The sequence below is a fragment of the Natator depressus genome, chromosome 6 (genome assembly GCF_965152275.1).
Source record: "Natator depressus isolate rNatDep1 chromosome 6, rNatDep2.hap1, whole genome shotgun sequence".
Taxonomy (NCBI): domain Eukaryota; kingdom Metazoa; phylum Chordata; order Testudines; family Cheloniidae; genus Natator; species Natator depressus.
This window is the reverse complement of record NC_134239.1, coordinates 58,115,580-58,141,370: the sequence shown is the minus strand read 5'-3', so window position 1 is coordinate 58,141,370 and position 25,791 is coordinate 58,115,580. Positions and strand designations below refer to the sequence as shown.

General features: G+C 50.0%; 1 protein-coding gene and 1 long non-coding RNA gene across 3 annotated transcripts in view; one reads left to right on the top strand and one right to left on the bottom strand.

The window, feature by feature from the left end:
* The window catches only part of LOC141989082 (uncharacterized), a 47,250-nt gene extending 40,378 nt beyond the window's left edge, over positions 1-6,872 (bottom strand). Inside the window, exon 1 of the long non-coding RNA XR_012639910.1 lies at positions 6,750-6,872. This is a non-coding gene — a long non-coding RNA (uncharacterized LOC141989082). The remainder of the gene's footprint in view (positions 1-6,749) is intronic.
* Positions 1,331-23,355, top strand: CHST1 (carbohydrate sulfotransferase 1). Of its 2 annotated transcripts, XM_074955338.1 has the most exons (3): positions 1,331-2,235; positions 10,770-10,894; positions 21,335-23,355. In XM_074955338.1, the coding sequence occupies exon 3, from the start codon at positions 21,379-21,381 to the stop codon at positions 22,636-22,638; it is 1,260 nt and encodes a 419-aa protein (XP_074811439.1). In that variant the 5' UTR covers positions 1,331-2,235; positions 10,770-10,894; positions 21,335-21,378; the 3' UTR covers positions 22,639-23,355. The 2 variants fall into 2 exon arrangements, with proteins under 2 accessions (XP_074811439.1, XP_074811438.1); XM_074955337.1 differs by lacking the exon at positions 10,770-10,894 and having other exon boundaries at positions 1,333-2,235; positions 21,335-23,353.
* The last annotated feature ends 2,436 nt before the right edge of the window (positions 23,356-25,791 follow it).

The window sequence follows — 25,791 nt, the reverse complement described above, 5'->3', positions numbered from 1 at the left end:
TCCCAAATTATGGTTCATGGGACTTGAAATAAGAGCCTGGTAACCTTGAATTCCGCATTGCGCCTCTGGAATGTTAGGATTCCAGCACTTCCAGGAATGTTTCTTTTTATTGATACAATTTCTGAGAATGGACTTAGAATCTGCTGTTCCTCCTTCCACTGGTTACCACTCTGCAGGCTGCTAAAGGGAACGGGGCATTTCTGAGCTTCTTATTAACATTCAAAGACCATGAATCCTTAGTTACATTTTGTGAATTCTAGAGTTTGAGGTGGAAATTTAGCAATCCCAGAACTGGAGAGACAGCTTCCAGCAAACCTGAGTGTCGTTAGGAGTTGAGTATTTCTAAAATTAGTGTTAAATGAAAACTGCTGTGATTCTTTATAAACATCTCGGACCATCCATTAAACAAATACTAAATAAGATGGGATACATAAAAAAAAGGAACGTCCACCTTACTGACTCCAGAATGATAAACTGTCCCATTGGAAGTTGCCATTTAAAATTAGGCCTGATCTGACGATGTAGGTTAGGGCACAGAAACTGCAGCTCAGCAATGCATGGCAAAAAGGAAACATTCAAAGTTGTTGGAAGGAAACTTCTAACCTATTTCAGGTAATTTAGTTGGGACACTTTGAAATAAACCAAAAAATACTGTAAAAAAGCAAAATGGGACTTAGAGCAGCTTTGAAAGTCCCTACTTTCCCTTGCATTCAAATGGGAGGTGCATTTCCTGACCCTCACTCTGGGCCCCCTAGACTGTCATGATGGCATCTTTCTGTCTGATTTTTAATTATTCTTTCATTTTAAATGATTCTATAAGTCTCTTCTCAGACTACTGATCCCTAGCTGCAGCAGAGCTACTAAGATCCCTGGAGTCATAGAACCCGAGGCATTCCTAACACAGGTAATTGTAACAAAATAAAATTTTAAAAAATTAAAACCAGGCCTCATCAGCCATTCAGAAGCCAGCAATCTGGCCTGAGGCAAGCAAGTGGCATGGCGAAATGATGCTCTGTCAGTTCACAGCTGGAGACCTGAGTGAGTCTCAGCTTAACCCCTAATGGATGTTCGTTCACATCACAAATTCACAACCCAGTCTGTCTTGTTGGCTGCCTCTGCTTGAAAGCAGGGCCAGGTTACTGTTCTCCCAACCTCGCACCTAGGCGGGGCTTTCCTCATTTAGTTCGCTCCTGTCCAGAAACAGCAATGAGTGATTTTTATATAAACGGAGTGTGAAGATCTTTAGTGGGCTGGCCCCTTTAAGACGGAGAGAAGACTTATCTGGAAGCACAAAAGTTCTCTGCTGGTTGGGCAGAACAAAGCAGCTAATGTTGAGGTCTAGTGCCACTGACTTACCCTGGGCAGGTTCGTCTGGCTCTCCTGCTGCCAATCTCCATTGAAAGTAGAAGGAAGGAAGCCAGACTAGAGATTTGGAACGGGGATGTTTCACCTACTGAGGCAGTGCAGAGCATGGGCTGTGCACTAACCCTAGAGAGGGGTGGGGATGATGACAGAGCGAGACAGGGGGGCTGGCTGCATATTTGGCTCTACTGAGCAGGCTGCTTGTTGTGCAGTTGTAGCTCAAGCCCAGAGCAGCTGCCAGCCTGAGAAAAGCTGTGCAAGGAGGAAAAGAGAGAGAGGCTCTGCCCTCACATCCTGGACTCTGCTGTGCTGGAAGAGGGACTCAGGGGCTGCAAGGGAGGCAGGAGGGAGCTGAGCTGGAGGGGCGTGGACAGTGGGACCTGCCCCCCATGCCTTGTTTGCTGCTTTCCCTGGGGTCTCCGCACAGGCAGCAGTAGGATTTACCTTGCTTGTTACAGGCATGAGTCCCCATTGCAGCCCCTGCTGAAGCGCCCCCCAGGTGCCTGTTCTCTCGCTCTCTCTCTCAGTGACCGGGGGAGGCTGGTCCGCCCCAGAGCAGCCAGGGAAAGGGGGGCAACTTGTGCCCGGCTCTGTAGAAGCTGTTCCCCTTGGCTGCAGCAGGAGGGGGCAGGGCAGCAGGGACCCCCGGAGCCGAGCCTGCGGGGCTCTCCCGCCCGAGCCTGCCCCCTGGGCCATGCAGAGGGGCCAGCGGGGGCTCAGCCCGCCAGGAAGGATGCTGCCGCCGCTGCTGCTCGCCGGGACGGAGGGAGCCTGAACTGCGGCTGGAGGACGGGGCCAGCAGCCGCCCTGGCTCAATGAGCTGCGGGGAGTTCCTGCCGCTGCGCCCGGAGCGGCTCCGCACTTCATCCCCAGGTAGGTGGATGGGGGCGAACCCGGCCGCTCCGGCTCCTGCGGGGGCGGGCTGGGCACGGACGTGCGACCCCCTCCTTCCCGGGCAGCTGAGCAGAGCTCACCGGCTGCTCCTCCCAGGAGAGCCAGCAACGGTGGGTGGGGGCGACTCCCATTTGGGGGGCCAGTGCATGGGGGCCAGGACTGAGCCCCCATTTTGGGGGGCAGTGTGTAGGGTGTGAGAGCTGAGCCCCCGTACTGGGGGGGGCGGGGAGGCGGAGGCAAGGGCTGATCCCCATGTTTGCAGGAGGGAAACTGCACTTGAACATGGGCTTTGCTGTGCTGGCTCAGACCAGGGTGTCCAGCCAGCCAGCAGCCTGTCACAGGCCATGGCCAGGTATTTCGGAGGAAGAAATCCCTTAGCAAAGGGATGGGGAGGCAATTCCCATTGAGGGGAGAGGAATGGGGATGATACCAATTTAAAAGGGTGGCATCAGTGTATGGTGGATGGTTCCCACTCAGGGCAGTGAGGCGGCTCAGTGATGGGTGCTTAGAGGGTGGGGCGGGGGCGCTTTACGTATCACCCTTAACGCTAGCAACTGTACCAAAATGCTAGTAAGTGCCTGCCTTGTGCTGAGCTGGGAGGCTGCATTGAGGTCACACAGGGCAGAAGACTTCAGACTCCCATGGAGCGGATTTCTTTCTTGTGCAGAAATCCTGGGCACTTGAGCTGTGCCATTTCTTCCCCAGAGTAAAGGCATGGGGCGGCAGGGTAGGAAGATTTCCTATTCCCCAGCCATACCAAGCACTGGGCAGGGTTCCATGGGAATGCCCCATTGGCTACTTCCTTCTTCCTACCTGCCCCAAAGGTCATGGGGTGTCTGCTATTTATCTACTCTCCCGCTCTTGCAACCCTTTCCTTAGCATTACCTGCCACAACTTTCCAGGGTAATGAAAAATCACTTGGGGTGCCTAGGTGGAGTCATCTCTCCAGCCATTCCTATTTCTCAGACCTTTGTTCTCTCTGCACAGACCCTTCTCCTGCCGGATTTGGATTTCCTCTATTCACAGGTCCACACTGGCACCAGTCCTGGGATATTAAACCTTAGGAGCTCCCTCTGGGGCAAAAGGGGAAGCAATTACAAGTGGGTTTTAGCAACCTCTTGATCAAAACCTGGCGGTAGAAACAAGCCTCGGTGAAGACTTCCTTTTCTTTACAAATGATCGCCATTGCTTGGAATAGTTTCCCTAATACCACAAGGAGGCCAGACTCCCTGTCCCTTTGTGCAGCTGTGTCTGGTTTGCTTGGGTATTTGTAGTTCTTGGAAGGACTTTAGAGGATAGAAACAATCAGTTGCTTATATAACTGGATGCAGGAGCATCCTTTAGTCCCAAGCTGGTCTGAACTACCTGAAACAGGTGAGGGGCAAGGAGGTTGAGGGAAAAGCTCTCACCAATACCCAGCCTAGTGTAAACTGAGAGACTTTTTAAAATGGAGATTCTGTACAGGAATGCTGAATAGTTAAGGGGTTGGGCTTTTGAAGGACCCAAATATTTGCTGAAAAGGGGAAGCAGGGGGAGGAGGGACGGCTCAGTGGAGTTCCAGGTTCTAGTCCCTGCTATGCCCTGAAACTCCCTGTGTGAGCTTGGGCAAGTCACTTAGACTCTTTATGCCTCAGTTTCCCATCTGTAAAATGGGGACAATGCTGCTTTCTTACCTCATGGGGGGTCCCAGGGAGGAGATGAGAACTGCTGGGATAAAAGCACCACCCATTGAAATATCATGAACGGATGCCCCTATGAACAAATTGGTCATGGGACAGACAGATAGAAAGAGGGCATTGCTGTAAAGAGGTTATAATGAGCTTTCAAATAGCCAGAGAAGCTCCTGGTGTGAATCTATAGAATGGGCTGGAGGACAGTTCAGAGAAAGATGGAAGCCAGGAGAAGCTGTACCAGGCATAGCCAGACAGTTACAGACTGAAAGGCAGATGCTGTGCAGAGGTTTAACTAGATACAGGTTGATTGTTGTGATAGGAAAACGTTTGGGTTGGTTGAGGCTGGAGTTTGTTGCCAACAATTAATTAGCTCAAAATGCCTGTGCCAGAAAAAATATGGCTCTTAAAAAAAAAATGCATTACAGTCAGAAACCACCATGGAGGATTTCAAGGGGGGGGGGCACATTGTCCTACTGTACATTCTGATGGTGCCTTTCATCCTAAAGGATCCCACAGCCACCTCTGGGGTGGAGGAGGCAGCTTGGTGGATGAACAATGCACCACGTAAGAGTAAGGAAGGTTTAGAGCAAGGACGCCCTACCCTTAGGAAAGGTGCCGTGGAATCTTTCACACGGAATAGACAGGTGCTCAGCTTTTAAGGTCCCATTTGAAGGGCCCGCACCCAGGGGACTGCATAGTGCTCACCTTAGCACTTCAGGAAAGTGAAGGGTGCATTGACCCTGCTGGGATTTGTAGAGAAGCTGTATTCCTATGGGACTAAAGAAGAGGCAAGACTACTCCATGGCAATATGGGACGCCTCCCCACTTCCATCTTGACTGGTCTTGCTGTGCCTAGGTGCTGGGACAGATACTGCACATGCTTGGGTCCCCTGCAGTGCCTAGAGGTGGATGTCTGCCACCAGTAAGGGGTGGGTAGGAAATGGCTCCTTCCTGTTATTTTAAGACCAGCTTTCCCAGTTTGAGCCCCCTTTGCTCCTGCAGAGCAGTGTGGGGCACAGCTTGTAGAGGGAGATACTAACAGCTCCAGCAGAGCTGTCCCAGGTGGCCGTATGTCACCCCAATGGCCCTACAGATTTCCAGAGACTCAAATCTGACTAAGGCACTGTGGCTGAGCCTGGTGCTCAGAATTAAACCCCATCAAGACCCCGTCTCCCCTGCCTGAATGGCCTCAACAGTTTGTTTTAAGAAACAAAGTCATTCTTCAACCACGGGGTGTCGAGAAGCAGCAGAACCAGAGACTGCTGGTCCCTGCTGGTCTTTGTTTTGCAATCCTACAACTTAATTGCTGTGGCTGAGTGGTGAGCTCCTACTGAAACAGCCCTGCGAAGTGAGATCCCTGCTGGCCTGTTAACTGGCCAGCGCCACGAAGAGGCACTGCTGGTCTCTCCATGTCTCTGCTTCCCTCTCTGCAAAATAGGGATAGTAACACTTCACCCTGCCTGGAGAGAGTGTTGGGCTCCAGGGATGGAAGGTGCTATGATGAGACAGTGCTACTGAATAATTCTTAGTTACAGGGTCGGGGTAGGGCAACTGGGCTAAGACTGTGTAAAGGGAAAGGGAACTGCAGCAAGGGCATAATGGTTGGTACGGGTGGGTGTGGCCCTTGGGCACAAGTGTGGCTAGGCCTTGGGGTGGGTCTGGGTTTTTGGGTGCGTGCCCCCAGAGAAGCCTACTGCACTAATGACTCCCAGCTGCTGCAGTAACGCCAGTGTCAGAGGAAGGGGTTTGGCTCGTGGCTGTAGACTGGTGGAGTGGATTTTATATGGTTGTGCGTGTGCACCACCCTGTGTATCTGTGTAAGTGTGTGTATGTAACTGCCTGCCAGGGGTGTGTCGGCACTGCAGTTCATATGCCGCTGTCCCTTTCGTTCTCAGACTACAGGACCCTACATCTCCCTGAGCATTTGATATTCACAATCATGATCCAAGCTGGTCCCAAAGTCCTGAGTCACTCTATGGTTTCCATGGAAACAGACTTGTTCATTGTGATCAGTTTTGGGGGTAGATACAGTGTTTGGTGGCAACATTGCACACCTACAGAGAGGGGTCAGTCCCCATCCAGACCCACTGTGGTGGGAGAGGTGCAGGGCTCCACTGGATAGGAGTGAAGGGCTCCTGCTTCACTCCTTCCCTCAGCTGCAGCAACAGGCTGTCAGCAAGGTGGCTGGCTTTTATTTTGGGTCTCAGTAGGGCTGCGCATGGTGTGATGCGACATCTCCACTGTCTTCAGGTGCCTCTGGCTTCCAACCCTTTGCCCTAACCGCACAGTCCCTCTCCACCTGGTGGCTGTCTGAATCTTCTCCTTCCCCCCATCCCCTTTCCCCGCTAGCCCTATTTTCATCAGTGAGCCGGGCCGCAATACAGCCCTTTATTTCACAGGGATTGCATAGATGGGAAGGCAGGAGCTGCTGAAAGAGGCTGGGGCACCCAAATCCGGCTAGCAAAGCCAAGAGCATGAAATAGTGAGAGGGAGAGAGAGGCGAGTAGCCTCAGTGACACACCAAAAGAGGAGAGAGCAACCACAAAACGTAACCCCCAGGAGCTTCAGTAACCTCCCTAACAGCAATAATAATAAAAATAATAGTGTATTAACACCTTCAATTTTAAAGCATATGCCACTCCAGAGGAATCCAAAGTACTTTACAGACCACAGGAATTACTTCACTTGCACGGGGTGCAGCCACCTTTTGGGAGGAGCAACAAGTAAGGTAGCTGCACAGCAATACTACACAACCTTTTAGGGCAGGGGAAAAAGGATTCCTGTATACCGAGGGAATTTAAGGCAGCAGAATGGACTAACCTGCATTGGGATGTGATCAGGACATAGGGTGATGCGTGGGAGACACACCCCACCTTCAAAGAAGTGACATGAGCTCTTGAATGATCACAGGACATTTGACAGCACCTCCAGCTGCACAGCATCCCTTAGCACCAGGCTGGAACATCGGGCTCAGCAGATTCAGAGAGTGGAATATCCCCTACATCAATCACTGCAGCAGCTTGCGTTTTCTACTGACCAGATGCAACCTGCTTAGTTTGTGAGATCAGCCATGATCGGAGCATACAGCTGTGCACTCCCATTATGGAGCTTTAAAAGCAAGTCAGTAGCATCAAACTTGTTAAGAGAATGCCTAGCTCGGGGACTCCCTCCCAGGGGCTTTGGGGTGTCCAGCCACAACTTGTTGCTCTGTTTGAGGGTAATTCACTTATACCATTCAGGTTAATTCACTGCACTGATCTCTGAATCTCCTGGATTGCCAGGCTGGCTTTCTGCCTGCACTCTGTCAGCAGGGTAGCTGTGCCAGCCAGGAGAGGTGGGTGCAGGTGTTTCCACCCACCTCCACCTCCTTTCATGGGTGCTTCACTGCCTTTAACCCCCCTCCTATGAGGCAGTGGGAATCTGGGGTGAGGAGGGGAATTTTGCTTTTAAAATTTGCACTATCCATATCCCAGGGCCAAGAATGGCTGGGAGCATCCTGCTACAATTACCACTGGTCATTGCATGGCATCCTGGGGACAGCGTGGGCCTGAAGTGATCACGGACAGTGTTCAGAGGTCAAGGGAGAAGGAATGCCAACCCCAAAGGTTCAGAAATCAGGAGTCAGGCCCACAAAATAATGAGATTGGCCCCAAAATGATTTTTTTTTAAATTGTATTGTTTTTGGGCTGTCATTTGATTTTTGAATTCACAATTAGCAATGGCCACTATCCCAAATTTACTGGGCAAGGTGATTTCTGGCCCCCTGTGCAGGCACTCTCACTCCCACGCCTGCCTGTCCTCTGCCCCACAATTTATTCTGTCCACCCAGCCTCTGAATCAATCCTGTCCCTTCAGTCCTTGCATCAGTTCTGGTTGTCTCCCCAACCCCCAGCTCAGGTCCGCAACCCCAGCCTCACCTCTACTCCTCCTGCAGCTTGTGGGGTTCTTCATTCTCTCTCCCTGGTGTGACAGGGGTTGGCTGCAGTTAGGTCTTTCTCCCACTTCCAGGCTGGGTACGGCAATGAGGCAGAGAAGAGGGGAGCAGAGCCTCCTTGAGCTGCTGGGATCTTTCTGCTCCCTTCTCCTCTCCGTTGAGACTGATGTGGGCTCTTGTGAGGTGCAGTGGGGGGAAGCAGTGAGCTCTTCCTGCAGCTGCACCGATAGGATGTTCTTCCCCAGGAGGTGGGTCAGTGGGGCAGGGACCAATCAGAAAGGGTTTCCCACAGGCAAGGGTGAAATTCCCAAGTGGGCTGGAGCTTCCCTCACCACCACACAATGGGATCCAGCCGTGGCAAAAATCCTCTCACTTGCAAAAAAATCACAAGAGTTGGCAACACTGAATTAGCCTAGAGCCCTTCCTGGTAGTAGTGGCAGGTGTTGGGAGATCAGGGCCATGAACAAAGGACAAGGAAGGGCAGAGTTCAGGTCCACGTGCTGGGCACTCCCGGCACATGAAAGGTCACTCCTCCCTGCTTGTAGCTGGTGTACTGGGGCAATGCAGCCCACGCATAGCACTGTCAGGTGTAAAAACAACTCACATATAAAGAGGACAATGGGAGCATGCAGACCCAGGTGGTGGGGACAGCTCTCTGTACTCCCCCACCCCAGTATCTCCTTCCCCAGCTGGGTAGAGATAGAGCCTTGAGCTCCACCCACCCAGGGGAAACCCCGGGTCTATAGCTCCAGCACCAAACAGTTCCAAACAGCCCCACCTCCCTCAGCTGGAAGGAGGGTGGCTTTGACATAGGGTGTGTAAAGCCAGGAAGGGTGGGGACAGCAGCCTGCTGTGGGAGGGGGCTGGGTACGAGTGCGTAGGGAGGTCCTGGAAAGCTGCACCTTCCCGAGCTGGAGAACCCTGGCGAGGTTACACCATCGGCTCCCAGGACTGGGAAAGGCTTTGCCCCTGGCAATGGCTATATTTCCCACTGCTGCTACTAGCAGTTTAGCTCCACCAGTGGCCGCACCAAGTTACCCAGGGTGCTGGCATTTCTACCACCACATCATCTAACTCCGCCTGGAGCAGGTCCACAGGACACAGTGTGTACAATTCTGGCACCCACCAGTCCTATGTCTGCCGTTGTGGGATGTCCAGGCAAGTCCTTAGATGATGAAAGCATCTCTGCTTAAGAGGGCACCAATTTCAGTGAGAGCAGAGGAGTTTCTTTTATACAGCTGGTAGGAGCTGCATTGAACTGGCCCTGCCTTCCACTTGAGATGCTCTGGTAGGTGTTGTGCTGTGCCGGTCCCTGCTGGGGAATCACCTCTCCCTGGCTGCGCTGAGCTGGCCTTGATGGAGAGTTGCTTGTTCTAGATTTGACAGTGACCCACTAGCATGCAATAGGGCTGTTGATGCTGAGGCCAGCTCTCTTGCTGAAGTAACTGTGACACAAGCACTGCTGCTGGGAGGCATGAGGGCCTGGCCCTGGACAAAGGGAGGGAAGACACATCACACTTTTTTTCAGAATGCAAACCAGGCATCCTGGAGACCTCACCCCAGCAGCTCCCCACTGTCTGCAACAGGCCAAGCGGGAACAGCCTGCCAGACTGGTGGGTGCTCAGTCCTACGAAGGGGGCACAGAGAGGTCACAATTCAGGCAGGCCACTCACCTGCAGTCAATAGACTCTCCCCCAGAGTGCTGCCCAGGCTGGGCTTCAGATTTGCTTTCGGTCTCACATGTGTGTCCATACAAATCTCTCCCCCTCTCCCCAGTACAACCTGGCATAGCTGAAATAGCAAGGGGTGCTGCAGGTCAGGAACGAGGAGCATCAGCAGAACTATGTGTGTGTTTGGGAAACCCGAGAACGGAACAACCGACTGGGTTGCAGGTCAGGATTCAGGTCTAGTGGCAGAACCTAGGCTCAGGAAGCCTACTCAGCACCTGGCCTCGCTCTGTGTGGCTGTGGCCGGCCTGGTATATCCCTCACTTTCCACGCTCATAAGACACACCTGCCCCAGTATATTCCAGGAGAAAGGAAAGAAAGTTCCGAGCCTTTTAGGAGGCCGCAGTAGAACTGGTGGCCACCAGAGGGGAATGGAGAGTTCTCTGCTTGGATATTGCATATAGAAAACTGAAGCTAAATACGGCTGTTTGGCAAAGACACTGCTGTGCCTGAGAGCTGTGTGCATGTGAGCCTCCCTTTCCACAGGACCAGGAGCAGAGAGCAAGCCAGGGTCTTGCCCTTCATCTCTCCTAATTGTGAACAATGAGCCTTAGTAACTGGAATGGTGCGATGGGTGTGTGGCTGGGGAAGCACGGGAAGAACATGCAGAGGTGAAGGCTGTGATGGGAGGAGTTGGAGGAAGCAAGAAAAGAGGTGGTAGGACATAGGCGGGCCCAAAAGATTTCTCTGTGGGTGGGGGTGGAGGTTGGACAGGAGAATAGAGAAGCTGTGAGATTTCCTGTATGGATACATTGGTGCCTGGGTCCCTCTGGGGCAGCCTCCCTATGCAAGGTGAGTACTGATGTGCCAAGGCTAGTGTATAGTAGGATCACCAATGGATACATCTTGCATCTCCCTGCCCCCAAGACACAGCACGGCACTGGCAGGCAGCAGCCCAGAAAACTGTACTAAAGCAAAGTGTGGGTATATATTTAACACTGGTGAAAAGTGCTAGGTCCAGACCTGATCCTCCTGTTTAGCCCCAAAACAGGTTCAATATGGACAAGGGCAGGGCACACTTTGCTTTGCACCATCAGTGTGGCTCAGCCCTGCCCTAGAGTCCTCAGCCCCTCTGCTCAGGCTGTCAGGAAGAACGCAATTTAGTAATTGTGCACGTTTGGATCATGGACACTTGCCCAACGGAGGTTGAACCGAAAGCCACCAATTCCTCTTTCCTAGGGGCCACCAAACAACTATCAGAGAGGAAGAACTTGTGGTCACGGTCAGCCTGGGATGCACAGATGCTGGAACTAGAGGTTGGCTTGAACCCCTGGCTTGAAGTAGTACTAACAACCAAATACATGGTAATAACTTTCAGCTTAAATTTTAACAATTTTAAAAATTGTTCCAGCACCTATGTTGGGATGGATTTGACGTGGTGGTGAAGGGTTCCTTGCCCCATTCCCAATGCTCCAAGTCATCCCGCCCCCAGAAAAACATGCCCGAGCCTCATGTAGGATTATGAGAGCTGGGCTCAGTCATTAAATAAAATCAAGCGTAAAAACACTGGGGGTTTAAGCTAGGCTCCATGCTTAGCAAAGCATCCCCCCACCCCCGTTGTGTTTCAGAGTGAATGATGCTCGCAGTCTCTCCTGAGAGTCAGGCACGTCAGGGTGATGGGTGTGCCACATGCCGCCAACAGCAGAAACCTCTCAGGGGGAAAACCACCAGGAACTTTGTGCTTTTCCCAGCCTGTCAGGAATTTTAATATGCTAAAGCCACAGAAGCTTTGTGGTTGAACAGGCCCTGCATACTAAAGCTGGCCTGGCCAGTTCAGCTCCCTGCTGGAACTCAGAAATCCCCTCCCAGTGTTTGTCCCTTAGCTGCTACTAGAGGAGCCAGCGGTGTTGGGTTTTAGTGGCCAGCATGCTGGGGGGGGGGGGGGGAGGAGACGAGAGAGCGTGTGTGAGAGAGAGAAAGAGAAAGAGAAAGAGGCCTCCCTGTTCTGCTAGGTGTAGAGGAACAATGGGTTAATTCAGGGAAATCTCAGAGCTGTTACTCTGGATCAGAGAGAGAGTCTGTGTGTATAAAAGAGAGGAAAGAAGAGGTGGAACTGGCTGAGGGGAGAGCCTCAGAGGGACCTACTAATATCACTGCGTGATTTGAAAATATCTGGGTCCATTAAATGGGTTTTACCTGAAGTTACTGGTTAGCACTTTGATTAGAACCTCAAAGTCCTATGGCATCTCACTTATGCATATGCAGACGCATGGCTGTACAGGCAGCAAGATGCAGGCACGTGCACCATACTCTCACAGAGACACGGAGAGCGGTACATGCAAAGACCCATCTGCCTATGGTTCTTCTATAGCACCCATCACGGCAAAATTTAATTGTTAATGTGCAGATCACACAAGCACATATGGGGGCCTACATACATACATAATCGTGTGTGTCATGGCTAAAGGCATACAGATAGTCATTCAGAGACACACATATGCACTGACATGCAGAGCCTTATTCACAGATGGAGACGTGCACCCAGGGCTGCAGCTACAAATGCACAGCGCTACCCGGAGGCACGTTCTGTGAGATGTATGTGTAAGGCACTAAATCAGGAGGAAAAAGAGTCCCCGGGGAAGCTCGCAGAGGGAAGGTTGAGGCTGGGAAGCATCTAAGCCACATTGCTACCCTCCACGGTGGACTGGCTTGGTCACTGCAGTTAGCATTAGCCATCTGAGTTTGATTTCAGACTCTCCTTGGGGAGCCGTCTGGGACAGGGGAGGGTAGATAGGCCCCCCCAAAAGTGATGGAGGAGAATCTCGTGGTGTGACCACTTAGTTGTGTGTGCACACACCCTTGTGCGCGTATGGACACAAATGCCAGTGTACACAGAGATACCACACACACGCCCCGTCCCATCCATACACCGAGCGCAGATGCCCCGAGCCTGGTTCACAGCTACTCACAAGAGAGAAGAATAGGATCAATTGCGTCACAGCTGTCTCCAATTTACCTGCTCTATCAGTGAGCAGATGAGCAGATTATCCTGCGGGCAGCAGGAAAGCTGCATGCTGGGCCAATGCTTTGTGGCAGGCTGCAGCCAAGGCTATGAGAGACAATAGTATGTAGGAGAGCAGGGGAGCTGTGGCAGCTGCTGGCCAGGGCTGACCCCCCTCCCCTTCTGCTCCAGCCCCTGTACATGCTCTTCCCCTGGCTGAGCTCAGGGTACCGTTATGGGTGAGCATCAGCTGCATGCTGGGCTGCCCCTGGAGCAAGCGGATGCTGGTGAGTTCAGACCACAAACCAGCACAGACACCCCAGGGTGCAGAGGGGGAGGGGCCTACATTATCCAGCTCATTAAACAGGACTTTAAAATATTAAATATTCAAAATATTTTAAATATTTTAAAAGCCTGTTTCCAATATTAACATGCTGCATCGCTTGGGGGCCTAGCAGGCCACATGGGCCACAGTCACAGGGTTCCACCCCTTCTGTTCAAGGGGGCTGGGCCACAGCCTCACCCACAGGAAATACTTCCTACTCTTCAGCCTCTCCATCCTTTGCTCATGGTGCTCCCCTTTCACCTGCTCTTGCCTCTGTGTCACATCCTCACTGCCCCTGCCATTTGCACACCCTGTCCCACCTTCACTACTGGGTTCCAGGGGGTTCTGCCACTGACCCCCTTTTGCCAGACTTTCTAGGTTTCCCTTTGAGATGCTCCTGGGAAGGATCAGGCCCTTGCCTGGTCCATGTCTTATAAAGTCTGCCACAAGCTGCTGAAAACATCAGACAATTTAGGAGGAGGTGTCGTCATCCTCATCATCACCATCAGCTGTTGTAAGGGAGACCATGTGCCCTAGGGGCTAGTGCACTAGATTGGGACTCAGGAGATGTGTGTTCTATTTCTGACTCTGCCACTGGCCTGTTGAGTGACCTTGGACAAATCACTTTGCTGCCCCATCTGTACAATAACTATACTGACCACCTTGTAAAGGTCTTTGAGATCTACAGGTGTAAGAGCTAGCTATTATTATTGCAATACAGAGGCGTGTCTAGTTATTGCCCCCAATGCCAACAAGGAGGAAATCACTGCAAAAAAAGTATAAAGCAGAATGAAATAATAAGCTGCCGGGCAGGTAGCTGCGGTTGTGACAGCAGGATGATGGAGAGTGGGGCTGGGCACCCCCTCCATTTGTATGTGGGAGGCAGCAGGGATGGTGGCAGGTTGGTTCTCATGTTGTTTGTTTTCCAATAGTTTGGTTCTATGAACAGTTGTCTCCACCCCAGACATTGAATGTCTCCTGCTTCAGCATGCACTCAAACATTGCTGCTTCCCCTCATCACCAGGCTGGACTCCTGCCGAGCTCTGCTTCCACCAAGAGGCCCAGGCCCAGCTCTGGAGGTAGCAAAGGAATCATAGAATCATAGACTTTAAGGTCAGAAGGGTCTGACCTCCTGATTGTCTTGTCAGACCTCCTGTACAATGCAAGCCACAGAATCTCACCCACCCACTCCTGTAACAAACCCCTAACCTATGTCTGAGCTACTGAAAGTCCTCAAATCGTGGTTTAAAGACTTCAAGGTGCAGAGAATCCTCCAGCAAGTGACCCGTGCCCCACGCTGCAGAGGAAGGCGAAAAACCCCCAGGGCCGACTCTACCAATTTGGCCACCCCAAGCAGTCGCTGCCGAATTGCTGCCGCTGCAACAACAGCGGAGCTGCCGCCGAATTGTCGCCGTGGGACATGGACTACCGCCCCATTCGGACTGCCGCCCCAAGCACCTGCTTGGAAAGCTGGTGCCTGGAGCCGGCCCTGGCCTCCGCCAATCTGCCCTGGAGGAAAATTCCTTCCCGACCCCAGATGTGGCGATCAGCTAAACCCTGAGCATGTGGGCAAGACTCACCAGCCAGACACCCAGGAAAGAATTCTCTGTAGTAACTCAGATCCCATCCCATCTAACATCCCATCACAGGCCATTGGGCATAGCTACCGCTAATAGTTGAAGATCAGTTAATTGCCAAAATTAGGCTATCCCATCATATCATCCCCTCCATGAATTTATCAAGCTTAGTCTTGAAGCCAGATATGTCTTTTGCCCCTACTGCGTCCCTTGGAAGGCTGTTCCAGAACTTCATTCCTCTGATGGTCAGAAACCTTTGTTTAATTTCAAGTCTAAACTTCCTAATGGCCAGTTTATACACATTGGCTCTTGTGTCCACATTGGTACTGAGCTTAAATAATTCTTCTCCCTCCGTGGTATTTATCCCTCTGATATATTTATAGAGAGCAATCATATCTCCCCTCAGCCTTCTTTTGGTTAGGCTAAACAAGCCAAGCTCCTTGAGTCTCCTTTCATAAGACAGGTTTTCCATTCCTCGGATCATCCTAGTAGCCCTTCTCTGTGCCTGTTCCAGTTTGAATTCATCCTTCTTAAACATGGGAGACAAGAACTGCACACAGTATTCCAGGTGAGGTCTCACCAGTGCCTTGTATAATGGTACTAAAACCTCCTTATCTCTACTGGAAATACCTCTTCTGATGCATCCCAAGACCGCATTAGCTTTTTTTCCACAGCCATATCACATTGGTGGCTCATAGTCATCATATGATCAACCAATACTCCAAGGTCCTTCTCCTCTGTTACTTCCAAGTGAAGCATCCCCAGTATATATCAAAAATTCTTGCTATTAATCCCTAAATGCATGACCTTGCACTTCTCACTATTAAATTTCATCCTATTACTATTAGTCCAGTTTACAAGGTCATCCAGATCTTCCTCTATGATATCCCGGTCCCTCTCTGTATTGGCAATACCTCCCAGCTTCATGTCATCCGCAGACTTTATTAGCACATTCCCAGTTTTTGTGCCAAGGTCAGTAATAAAAAGATTAAATAAGATTGGTCCCAAAACCAATCCCTGAGGAACTCCACTAGTTACCTCCTTCCAGCCTGACAGTTCACCTTTCAGTAGGACCCGCTGTAATCTCCCTTTTAACCAGTTCCTTATCCACCTTTCAATTTTCATATTGTTCCCCATCTTTTCCAGTTTAGCTAATTCCCCATGTGGCACGGTATCAAACGCCTTACTGAAATCGAGGTAAATTAGATCCACTACGTTTCCTTTGTCTAAAAATTCTGTTACCTTCTCAAAGGAGGAGATCAGGTTGGTTTGGCACGATCTACTTTTTGTAAAACCATGTTGTATTTTGTCCCAATTACCATTGACCTCAATGTCCTTAACTACTTTCTCCTTCAAAATTTTTTCCAAGACTTTGCATACTACAGATGTCAAACAGGCCTGTAGTTACCCAGATCACGTTTTTCCCCCTTTCTTAAAAATAGAAACTATGTTAGCAATTCTCCAGTCATACGGTACAACCCCTGAGTTTACAGATTCCTTAACATTTTTTGCTAATGGGCTTGCAATTTCATGTGCCAGTTCCTTTAATATCAGAGGGGTAGCTGTGTTAGTCTGGATCTGTCAAAGCGGCAAAGAGTCCTGTGGCACCTTATAGACTAACAGACATATTGGAGCATGAGCTTTCGTGGGTGAATACCCACTTCGTCAGATGCATGTAGTGGAAATTTCCAGAGGCAGGTATAAATATGCAAGCAAGAATCAGGCTAGGGATAACAAGGTTAGTTCAATCAGGGAAGATGGGGCCCTCTTCTAGCAGTTGAGGTGTGAACACCAAGGGAGTGAACACCAAGCCACCACTGGTCCATTCACCTGCACATCCACCAATGTAATATACGCCAGCATTGCTCCTCTGCTATGTACATCGACCAAACTGGACAGTCCCTACGTAAAAGGATAAATGGACACAAATCAGATATTAGGAATGGCAATATACAAAAACCTATAGGACAACACTTCAATCTCGCTGGACACACAACAGCAGATTTAAAGGTAGCCATCCTGCAGCAAAAAAACTTCAGGACCAGACTTCAAAGAGAAACTGCTGAGCTTCAGTTCATTTGCAAATTTGACACCATCAGCTCAGGATTAAACAAAGACTGTGAATGGCTAGCCAACTACAAAAGCAGTTTCTCCTCCCTTGGTGTTCATACCTCAACTGCTAGAAGAGGGCCTTATCCTCCCTGATTGAACTAACCTCGTTATCCCTAGCCTGATTCTTGCTTGCATATTTATACCTGCCTCTGGAAATTTCCATAACATGCATCTGACGAAGTGGGTATTCACCCATGAAAGCTCATGCTCCAATACGTCTGTTAGTCTATAAGGTGCCACAGGACTCTTTGCCGCTTTTACAGTTCCTTTAATATTCTTGGATGAAGATTATCTGGGCCCCCCCGATCTAGTCCCATTAAGCTGTTCAAGTTTGGCTTCTACCTCGGATGTGGTAATATCTACCTCCATATCCTCCTTCCCATTTGTCGTCCTACCATTATCCCTAAGCTGCTCATTAGACTCATTAAAGACTGAGGCAAAGTATTTGTTTAGATATTGGGCCATGCCTAAATTATCCTTAACCTCCACTCCATCTTCAGTGTTTAGCGGTCCCACTTCTTCTTTCTTTGTTTTCTTCTTATTTATATGGTTATAGAACCTTTTACTATTGGTTTTAATTCCCTTTGCAAGGTCCAACTCTACATGGCTTTTGGCCTCTCACTTTAACCCTACATGTTCTGACCTCAATAAGGTTGCTTTCCTTGCTAATCCCTCCCATCTTCCACTCCTTGTAGGCTTTCTGCTTTTTCTTAATTACCTCTCTGAGATGCTTGCTCATCCAACTTGGTCTACAACTCCTGCCTATGAGTTTTTTCCCCTTTCTTGGGATGCAGGCTTCTGATAGTTTCTGCAACTTTGACTTGAAGTAATCCCAGGCCTCCTCTGACTTTAGATCCACAAGTTCTTCCGTCCAATCCACTTCCCTAACTAATTTCCTTAATTTTTTAAAGTTAGCCCTCTTGAAATCAAAAACCCTAGTCACAGATCTATTTTTGTTTATCCTTCCATTTAGTTTGAACTGAATTCGCTCATGATCGCTCGAACCAAGTTTGTCCCCTACAACCATTTCTTCTATGAGGTCCTCACTACTCACCAAAACCAAATCTAAAATGGCATCTCCTCTTGTTGGTTCAGCAACTACTTGGTGAAGGAATCCATCAGCTATCGCATCTAGGAAAATCTGAGCCCTATTATTATTACTATTAGCACTTGTCCTCCAGTCTATATCTGGGAAGTTAAAGTCTCCCATGATCACACAATTCCCGTTAGTATTTACTTCATTAAAAACATTAAAGAGGTCTCTATTCATATCCAAATCAGATCCCGGCAGTCTATAGCATACCCCAAGCACTATCCCAGGGGAGGATCTAGTAGCTTTCTTCTCCAATGTGATTTTTGCCCAGACTGTCTCATCCATTCCATCGCTTATTATTTCTTTACAGTCTACATCATCGCTGATATACAATGCTACTCCACCACCTTTGCCTTTATTTCTGTCTTTCCTAAATAGCACATACCCTTCAATGCCTGTACTCCAGTCATGACTACTATTCCACCATGTTTCTGCTATCCCTTTAATATCTGGTTTCACTTCCTGCCCCAGTAGCTCTAGTTCATCCATTTTGTTACTTAGGCTTCTCGCATTAGTGTACAAACATCTTAATTTTTGCCATTTGGCTTCACTCACATTCTTTACCCGATTAGGCACAGACATTCTACAGCCAGTATCACCTATTAGACTTGTATGTACACTACTATTCCTCTTTATGTCCATTCTCCTACCCACGGCTGTATCTTTTCGTAATTTGTTTTCTTTCCTCTCAATGTTAAAATCCGGCGTGGAGATTTCCTGGACATCTCCCAACCATCTCCCCCAAATTCCTAGTTTAAAAGTTCTCTTGATCAGTTGTGCCAGCCTCCATCCTAGAAGTCTATTTCCCTCCCTACTCAGGTGAAGTTCATCCCGAGAGAACAGTTCTCTGTCCATACATCCCAAAGCCCTCCTTATAGCACCACTTCCTGAGCCATCTGTTGATAGTCATAATCTTGTCACACCTTTGTTGCTCTTCTCTAGGAACGGGCAGAATCCCACTGAAGATCACCTGAGCCTCGATTTCCTTAAGCGTCTTCCCCAGCCTGGCATAGTCTCCCTTGATACGTTTCAGCAAGAATCTAGCCATATCATTTGTTCCCACATGAAGGGCAATCAGTGGATTTTTTCCCGCTCCCATTAGGATCCTCTTCAGCCTCAGGTCCACATCCCATATCTTAGCACCCGGCAGACAGCACACTCTTCTGTTCTCTGGATCAGCTCTGGTTACAGGCCTGTCTATTCTTCTCAGTAAGGAGTCCCCAATCATGTAGACCTGTCTTTTCCTGGTGATGGTGCGATTCTGCAGTCTATCCCCTGTTCCCTCTGGCTGCAAGTCCTCTCGATTCCTATTGTCCCTTGCAATCCTCTGCAACCCATCCCGTATCCTCCTGGGGCTCATATTTGGTGTTATCTCCATTGATTCTTGCCCTCTTCCTATAGGACTAGCTGCTCTTCTCTTCTTCCTTGCCCTCTCACCTTCAGTGACCACCTGCTGTGCCCCTTCTTCATTTTCCAAATCCGCAAACCTATTCCTGAGCTCTATTTCTCCTTCACTAGCCCGTCTTTTCCTCTGCCCGGTTCTGTTAGTCATATGCCTCCACTGTCCACTTTCCTCACCCAGCAGTCTCCCCTCAGAGTTCTTTGGTTCTGCTTCCATCTGCAAGTCTGAGCTTTTCCCTTCAGCCTCCTCATGTCTTTGCTCCATCATCCACTCAAACCCCCTTCTAAACTCAACCAGAGTTTCCACCTGCATCTCCAAGCCTCGGATCTTTTCTTCCGTCAGCTCTATCAGGCAGCACTTCATGCAGACGAAACTCTTTTCGCGTACCCCCTCCAGGATCATGTACATGCCACAGCTTCTACATCCAGTCATCTTCATTGTGTCTTTCACTGCTTGGGTCACTCCCACTGCTGCCTCTGTGTCTGTCATAGCCTTCTCACCTAAGTCCTGTTAGTCCGGGAAACACAAACCAAACCAAACCAACACCACCCACAGCAAAACAAACCTCCAACGAGCACCAAAACACTGCCAGACTTCACTACCCTGTCTGTTCCTCTGCCTGGCTCTCTTAGTCTTGCCCGCAAACTCCCCTTGCAAACTCCCACTCAAACTCCCCTGTTGACAGCTCTGTTTGCTGGCTTCTATGCCACTGCAGCTGTCTGTGCTGCTGCCTGACTGGCTGGCTACCTTTATAGGACCCCTAGTCAGAGAAGCCCCGCCCTCTAATCAGGGCTCAGCTTCTCTCCCAGCAGACTTCCCCTACCAGCCTCTACAAATAGAAATACCTACAAATACCTTCTCCTCCAACAGAACTCCCCCTCAAACTCCCCTGTTTACAGCTCTGTTTGCTGGCTCTATGATTCTAGATGGGAAGTTCAGTGGCCTCCAGCATAAACTGTCTTTCAGCAGTTTTATTTGCTGCAGTGAGCAGAAGCAGGAAAACCACCTCCCTCCACTGCCTCAATCAATCATCCTCCACTCCTGGCAAATATCCCCTATTGTCATGTCTGTATTGGAGCACGTGGCCACATGGCTGCCCTCAAGCCCTGCACCCACATCAGCCGCAATCCATTTTTCTAGCTGTTTCTAGGGAGCTGCTCATTCTGGGCTCTAGCTCCCATTGGCAGTGAAAGGAATGTGCCCAGCTCCAGGAGCTCTGCAATGTATCAGCAAAGTGCCTTGCATTCGGTCTGTGGTGCTGTCTTTCTTGATAGCCCAGAGAGGGGGAGAACTTGTGCTGTACGCGTGTTATTTCTAATATGCCCAATACCATAGTATCTAGGCACAGGATTGGCCCCAGCTCATGAGCACTCGAACTGAGAACAGAATCTGACAGTGGTGGGATTGCGCAGCAGCAACTGATGGCAGAACCATTATCACTGGTGTGAAAAGACAAGAATCTAGTTTGATTGTCAGATCCCAGGCTGGGTTTGCAGGATTGGCAGCTAGAAAAGCATGTTGGATCTGGGAGCCCACAATGCTGTGTCGGGCCCATCCAGCTCGCTGAAATCCCTTGAATCTGGGCTCTGCACAGTGACTCAGGTTCACCAAGCTACCCTGGCCAAGGGGGACTTTAGCAGCTGTAGGAGAGAGAGGTGAAGGTGCTGCCACTTGCCAGACTCTGAGCAGGCACATGCTGGCACACACTGGTCACTCTACTGCACTGCCAGCTGGTTGAAAGATGGACTCACCCGGTCTCTAGGTCCGCCGCCCTGTTCTTGCACTCCTACCAGGACTGGGTGTTAGTGACTTTGATGGATGGGGTGACTTACATATATGGCACAGCAAACAGCCTGTTTATTGGATTCCATGAGTTTGCGCAGCTGCCATGAACTCCCCTGGACTGACTGCACAGGAAGGTATGTCCACAGTGTAGCCAGGGCAATTGCTCGCCTCCTTCCCCACAGTCTCAGGTGCAAGGCACAGAGGGAGCTGAGAGCCATACATTTTATGCAAGAAGGACCCTATTTCCTGGGTTGAAGTTCTCTGTGGATATGGCTTCTGAGGCTAGCAGGGTGTGCCTTAATGTTCATTCATCTTGATGGGATAGGATAGGGAGGTGCGTAGCATGGGAATGACTCCCTGAGCCACATGGTTATGGCTGATATCCACCTTGCTAGCACGCTTACTGGCCTTATTTGTCATTTCACAGTCCAACCTCCATTCAGTGCAGGGAATACGCGGGTCCTGAGCAATATTCTCTGTTCATCTAGTGACCTCTCTTTGTGTTGCAGATACTAAGACAACCTGAAAAGAAGCTCCATGAAGGTGACCAGCCATGCAATGTTCCTGGAAGGCTGTCCTCCTACTAGCCTTGGCATCCATCGCGATCCAGTACACGGCAATCCGAACCTTCACAGCCAAGTCCTTCCACAGCTGCCCCGTCCCCAATCCCATGAACTGCAGCCTGAGCCAAGAGACTGAGTCGGCTGACAGACTATGTGACGAGAGCCCAACCTTTGCTTATAACCTCTCCAGAAAGACGCACGTTCTGATCCTGGCCACCACCAGGAGCGGCTCCTCTTTTGTTGGACAGTTGTTTAACCAGCACTTTGATGTCTTCTATTTATTTGAGCCCCTCTACCATGTCCAGTACACCTTGATCCCAAAGTTGACCCAGAGCAAGAGCACCACTGACAGGCGGGTCATGCTGGGCGCTAGCAGAGACTTGCTGAGGAGCCTTTATGACTGTGACCTCTACTTTCTCGAGAACTACATCAAACCCCAGCCAGTGAACCATACGACGGACCGGCTGTTCCGCAGGGGCGCCAGCAAGGCCCTGTGCTCGCCGCCTGTTTGTGAATCACTGGGGCCCATTGATATCCACCTGGAGGAAGGGGACTGTGTGAAAAAGTGTGGCACCTTGAACCTGACATTGGCCACTGAGTCATGCAAAGAGCATGGGCATGTGGCCATCAAAACAGTGCGGGTGCCGGAGGTCAGTGACCTCAGAGCCTTGGTGGAGGATCCCAGACTAAACCTGAAGGTTATACAGCTGGTGAGGGACCCCAGAGGTATCTTGGCTTCCAGAAGCGAGACCTTCCGAGACACCTACAGGCTTTGGAGGATCTGGGATGGTACTGGTAGGAAGCCCTACAACCTGGATGTGACCCAGCTCACCACGGTCTGCGAGGACTTCTTGAACTCTGTATCCACTGGATTAAACCGACCACCTTGGCTTAAGGGCAAATACATGCTGGTAAGGTACGAAGACCTGGCCAGAAATCCCATGAAAAAGACTGAGGAGATTTACGGTTTCCTGGGTATTCCCATGGACAGCAACGTCGAGCGATGGATACAAAACAATACAAGAGGGGACAGGTCCTCAGCCAAACACAAGTATGGGACCGTCCGGAACTCGGCAGCGACAGCAGAGAAATGGCGGTTCCGCCTCTCCTACGAGATTGTGGAGTTTACTCAGAACGCCTGCCAGCAGGTGCTGGCGCAGCTTGGCTACAAAATGGTGGGCTCAGAGGAAGAGCTGAAGAACCTCTCCATCAGCCTGGTGGAAGAGAGGGACTTTCTGCCCTTCTCGTAACCCAGGCATTGCGCTCTCTTTTTGATACGGACTGTTTCTAACTGTTGCCTTATTTGATTTTATTTTTTTCCCTCTCTCTCTCCACAATTTGCACTAAATCTTGAATGGGAATCTCAAAGGCATTACGGCGAGGAGACAGCTCCCGCTCATGGTGCGCTTTGGACGCAAGGGCATGGGGTGTCTCAGAGCAAGAGCTAGAAGTGCGGCTGGGTAACAATGTTTACAAAACACACACACACACACACACTGTATAAAACAAGCTTCAAGCTTTCCATACCGAAGGGTACCCGGGGTACTGTACTTTTGCACTGTTTACTTTTACGATGTAAGAGATAAATATATATATATATATATATATATAATTTATGAATGGTGGTGTCCCCTCGAGAATAATTCCCCTTGCCTCCCAGTTCCGAGCAGGTTATGCTGTTAGCTGAATGTGGAATAACCTCCTCATTTTTCAATCTCGTTTCGATACGTCTGTTTGTTTAAGTTGTATTATTGGGCTGGGCAGTCAGTTGGTTGCTGATCCATGGTTGTTTGGTAACACCTGTGACATTTCTTTGTGCCAAAAAAAAAAAAATTAAATTAGTTGATCGGGCGGTTTGCTAAAAACAAACAAAATTAATGCTTTATCGCTGTGTTTTCTGTAAATAAAAGAGTGCAATGAAACTGACCGTTCCTGGGGGGTGAAATTCAACTGGAAGAGCTCAGTAAATGCAGCTAGGGCATGAATATGACATGACCCTCGCCACGACATCAATAGGACGGACCCACCCAGTGGGGTGGGATGGGATGTAGCTGTCCCCTTCAGAGCATAGGAATGGCACCAGGGGATGAAGGTGAGGGAGACAGGGTACAGAGATGCAAGCCAAGAGGGGGCTGGGCTGACCCTGGAGCCTCATTCGTTGCTGGGGGAAGGAATGGGGTTTCAGAATTTGCCACCGGCTTCAATTCACTCTCTCTCGCTCAGTTGTGTGCATGCTCGTATCCAAAGTGTGTATCCAAAATGCAACTTGTTCAGTAAAATAGTAATCATTTGAAAGCGCCTTCTGGCCTGGGGCCTGCTTAGAGGGGGCCATTTGGCACAAGCACTGACAGAGGGCCCATGTAGTGTGCCCAGCAGCCTGGGTATTGCACCGAGAGAAATCAGGTGCCTCGGGACTGATCCAATCAGCGTGGCCTCTGGCCAAGGCATTAAAAATAGCATAGCCAAAATCCAGCGTCTGAATCCTTTGCTGCAGAATATTAGGTGTTAGTAGGGTGCCTCGCCCGGGAGGTCCAGGTAAAATGCTGAAGATCAGTTTGTAAATAGAAGGAAAAATTGACATTTTTCATCCTTATGATTTATTTGTGTCACAGTAGCCCCGGGTGTCCCAACTAGGGCAAGGCCTCATTGTGCTACAGCCTGTACAAACACATGGCAAGAGACAGTCGCGGCCCTGGAGTGCCTACAGTCTAAATAAAGAAGACAGCTTAAGGGTGGGAGGGAAACAGAGGCACAGAAAAGTGAAGTGTCTCACCCAAGATCACACAACCAGTGAGTGGAAGAGCACGAAGCCAGATCTCCTGGATCCCAAGTCTGGCGCCTTACCCACTGGAGCACTCCATCTCTTGTCCTTGGAGCAGGCATGGGGGCTCACCGGTAGGAGAGCTCCACCGGACAATGGAGCACCTGGCTCAGGGGTTCTCTCGGGGGTGGGCTGTCATGCTAAGGGGCACTTTCTACTTGATTTGTGACTGAGCTCTTAGCAGGCAGTGGAGCTGAGCTGGGAAACTGCAGTTGCTGTGCACTAAGACAGAAAAAAAAAACCCATCAGCAGGAGCAGCCTGGTTTCTGCTCACCTAAAAGCCAAGAAATGGGGGGAGGAAGAGGAGTGGGAAAGGGGTGGGAGGCAGTATGAATTCTCTATTAAACTCTCCTTTATGGGCCTTTAGAAGGGCAGGAATGTCTGCTGCAGCTGCCTGAGCTCATCACGCTGGCTGCATTTTGCAAACTGGCCCGACCTGGAAGATGAAAACTCATTTTAACTGGGAATGGCTGTAAAAGGTCAGCAGAAAAATGAGTTTGGTGGCCTCTCCTCAGGGTTTGCAGGGAGACAAGTGGCACCTTGTAAATCATCTGAACTGTCTGCAGGGAGCGGGACTGGCAGCCTTGACTCAGTGAGAGGGGACGGGAGAGAGACCTGCAACAATCACTACCACAGCTCACCCTAGCTCACGGCTAGCCTTAACCAAGGGCCACATCTGGTAACTGCTGGGAGCACCAAGCAGCTGCCTTCATCTAATACTAGATAATGACTGATTATGACGAGAACTGGCTCTGTGGATGAGGGGAAAGCAGTGGATATGTTATTCCTTGACTTTAGCAAAGCTTTTGATACGGTCTCCCACAGTATTCTTGCCAGCAAGTTAAAGAAGTATGGGCTGGATGAATGGACTATAAGGTGGATAGAAAGCTGGCTAGATCATCGGGCTCAACGGGTAGTTTAGTCTGCAGAAGAGAAGAGTGAAGGGGGATTTGATAGCTGCTTTCAACTACCTGAAAGGGGGTTCCAAAGATGATGGATCTAGACTGTTCTCAGTGGTAGCAGATGACAGAACAAGGAGCAATGGTCTCACATTGCTGTGTGGGAGGTTAGATTGGATATTAGGAAAAACTTTTTCACTACGAGGGTGGTGAAGCACTGGAATGGGTTATCGAGGGAGGTGGTGGAATCTCCTTCCTTAGAGGTTTTTAAGGTCAGGCTTGACAAAGCCCTGGCTGGGATGATTTAGTTGGGGATTGGTCCTGCTTTGAGCAGGGGGTTGGACTAGATGACCTCCTGAGGTCCCTTCCAACCCTGATATTCTATGATTCGATGATTGAATAAAGCCTTGCAGAGATGGTAGGTCCCAGCCTGCAATGCCTCATCCCCAGCTAATCCTGGGATGTGTTGTCTCTGTGGGCTGAACCTCCATACCAGAGATGAGTGGAGCTGCAGGCCCCTGGAACTGCCTGTTGGTCACCCCCTCATTAGTAGATTACACACCAAACACAGGCAGGGGGAAGAGGACCATGTATTGTTCGGCTGCAGAGGTGCCGTTGGGCTGAGCTCATCAGGGCCCCTATGGCCCACAGATCTATATAGAGAAATCAAGCAGTCCTGTCCT

What these genes read in the sequence shown, in the direction of transcription:
- CHST1 (XM_074955338.1), top strand. Translation starts at nt 21,379, where the DNA reads ATGCAATGTTCCTGGAAGGCTGTCCTCCTACTAGCCTTGGCATCCATC.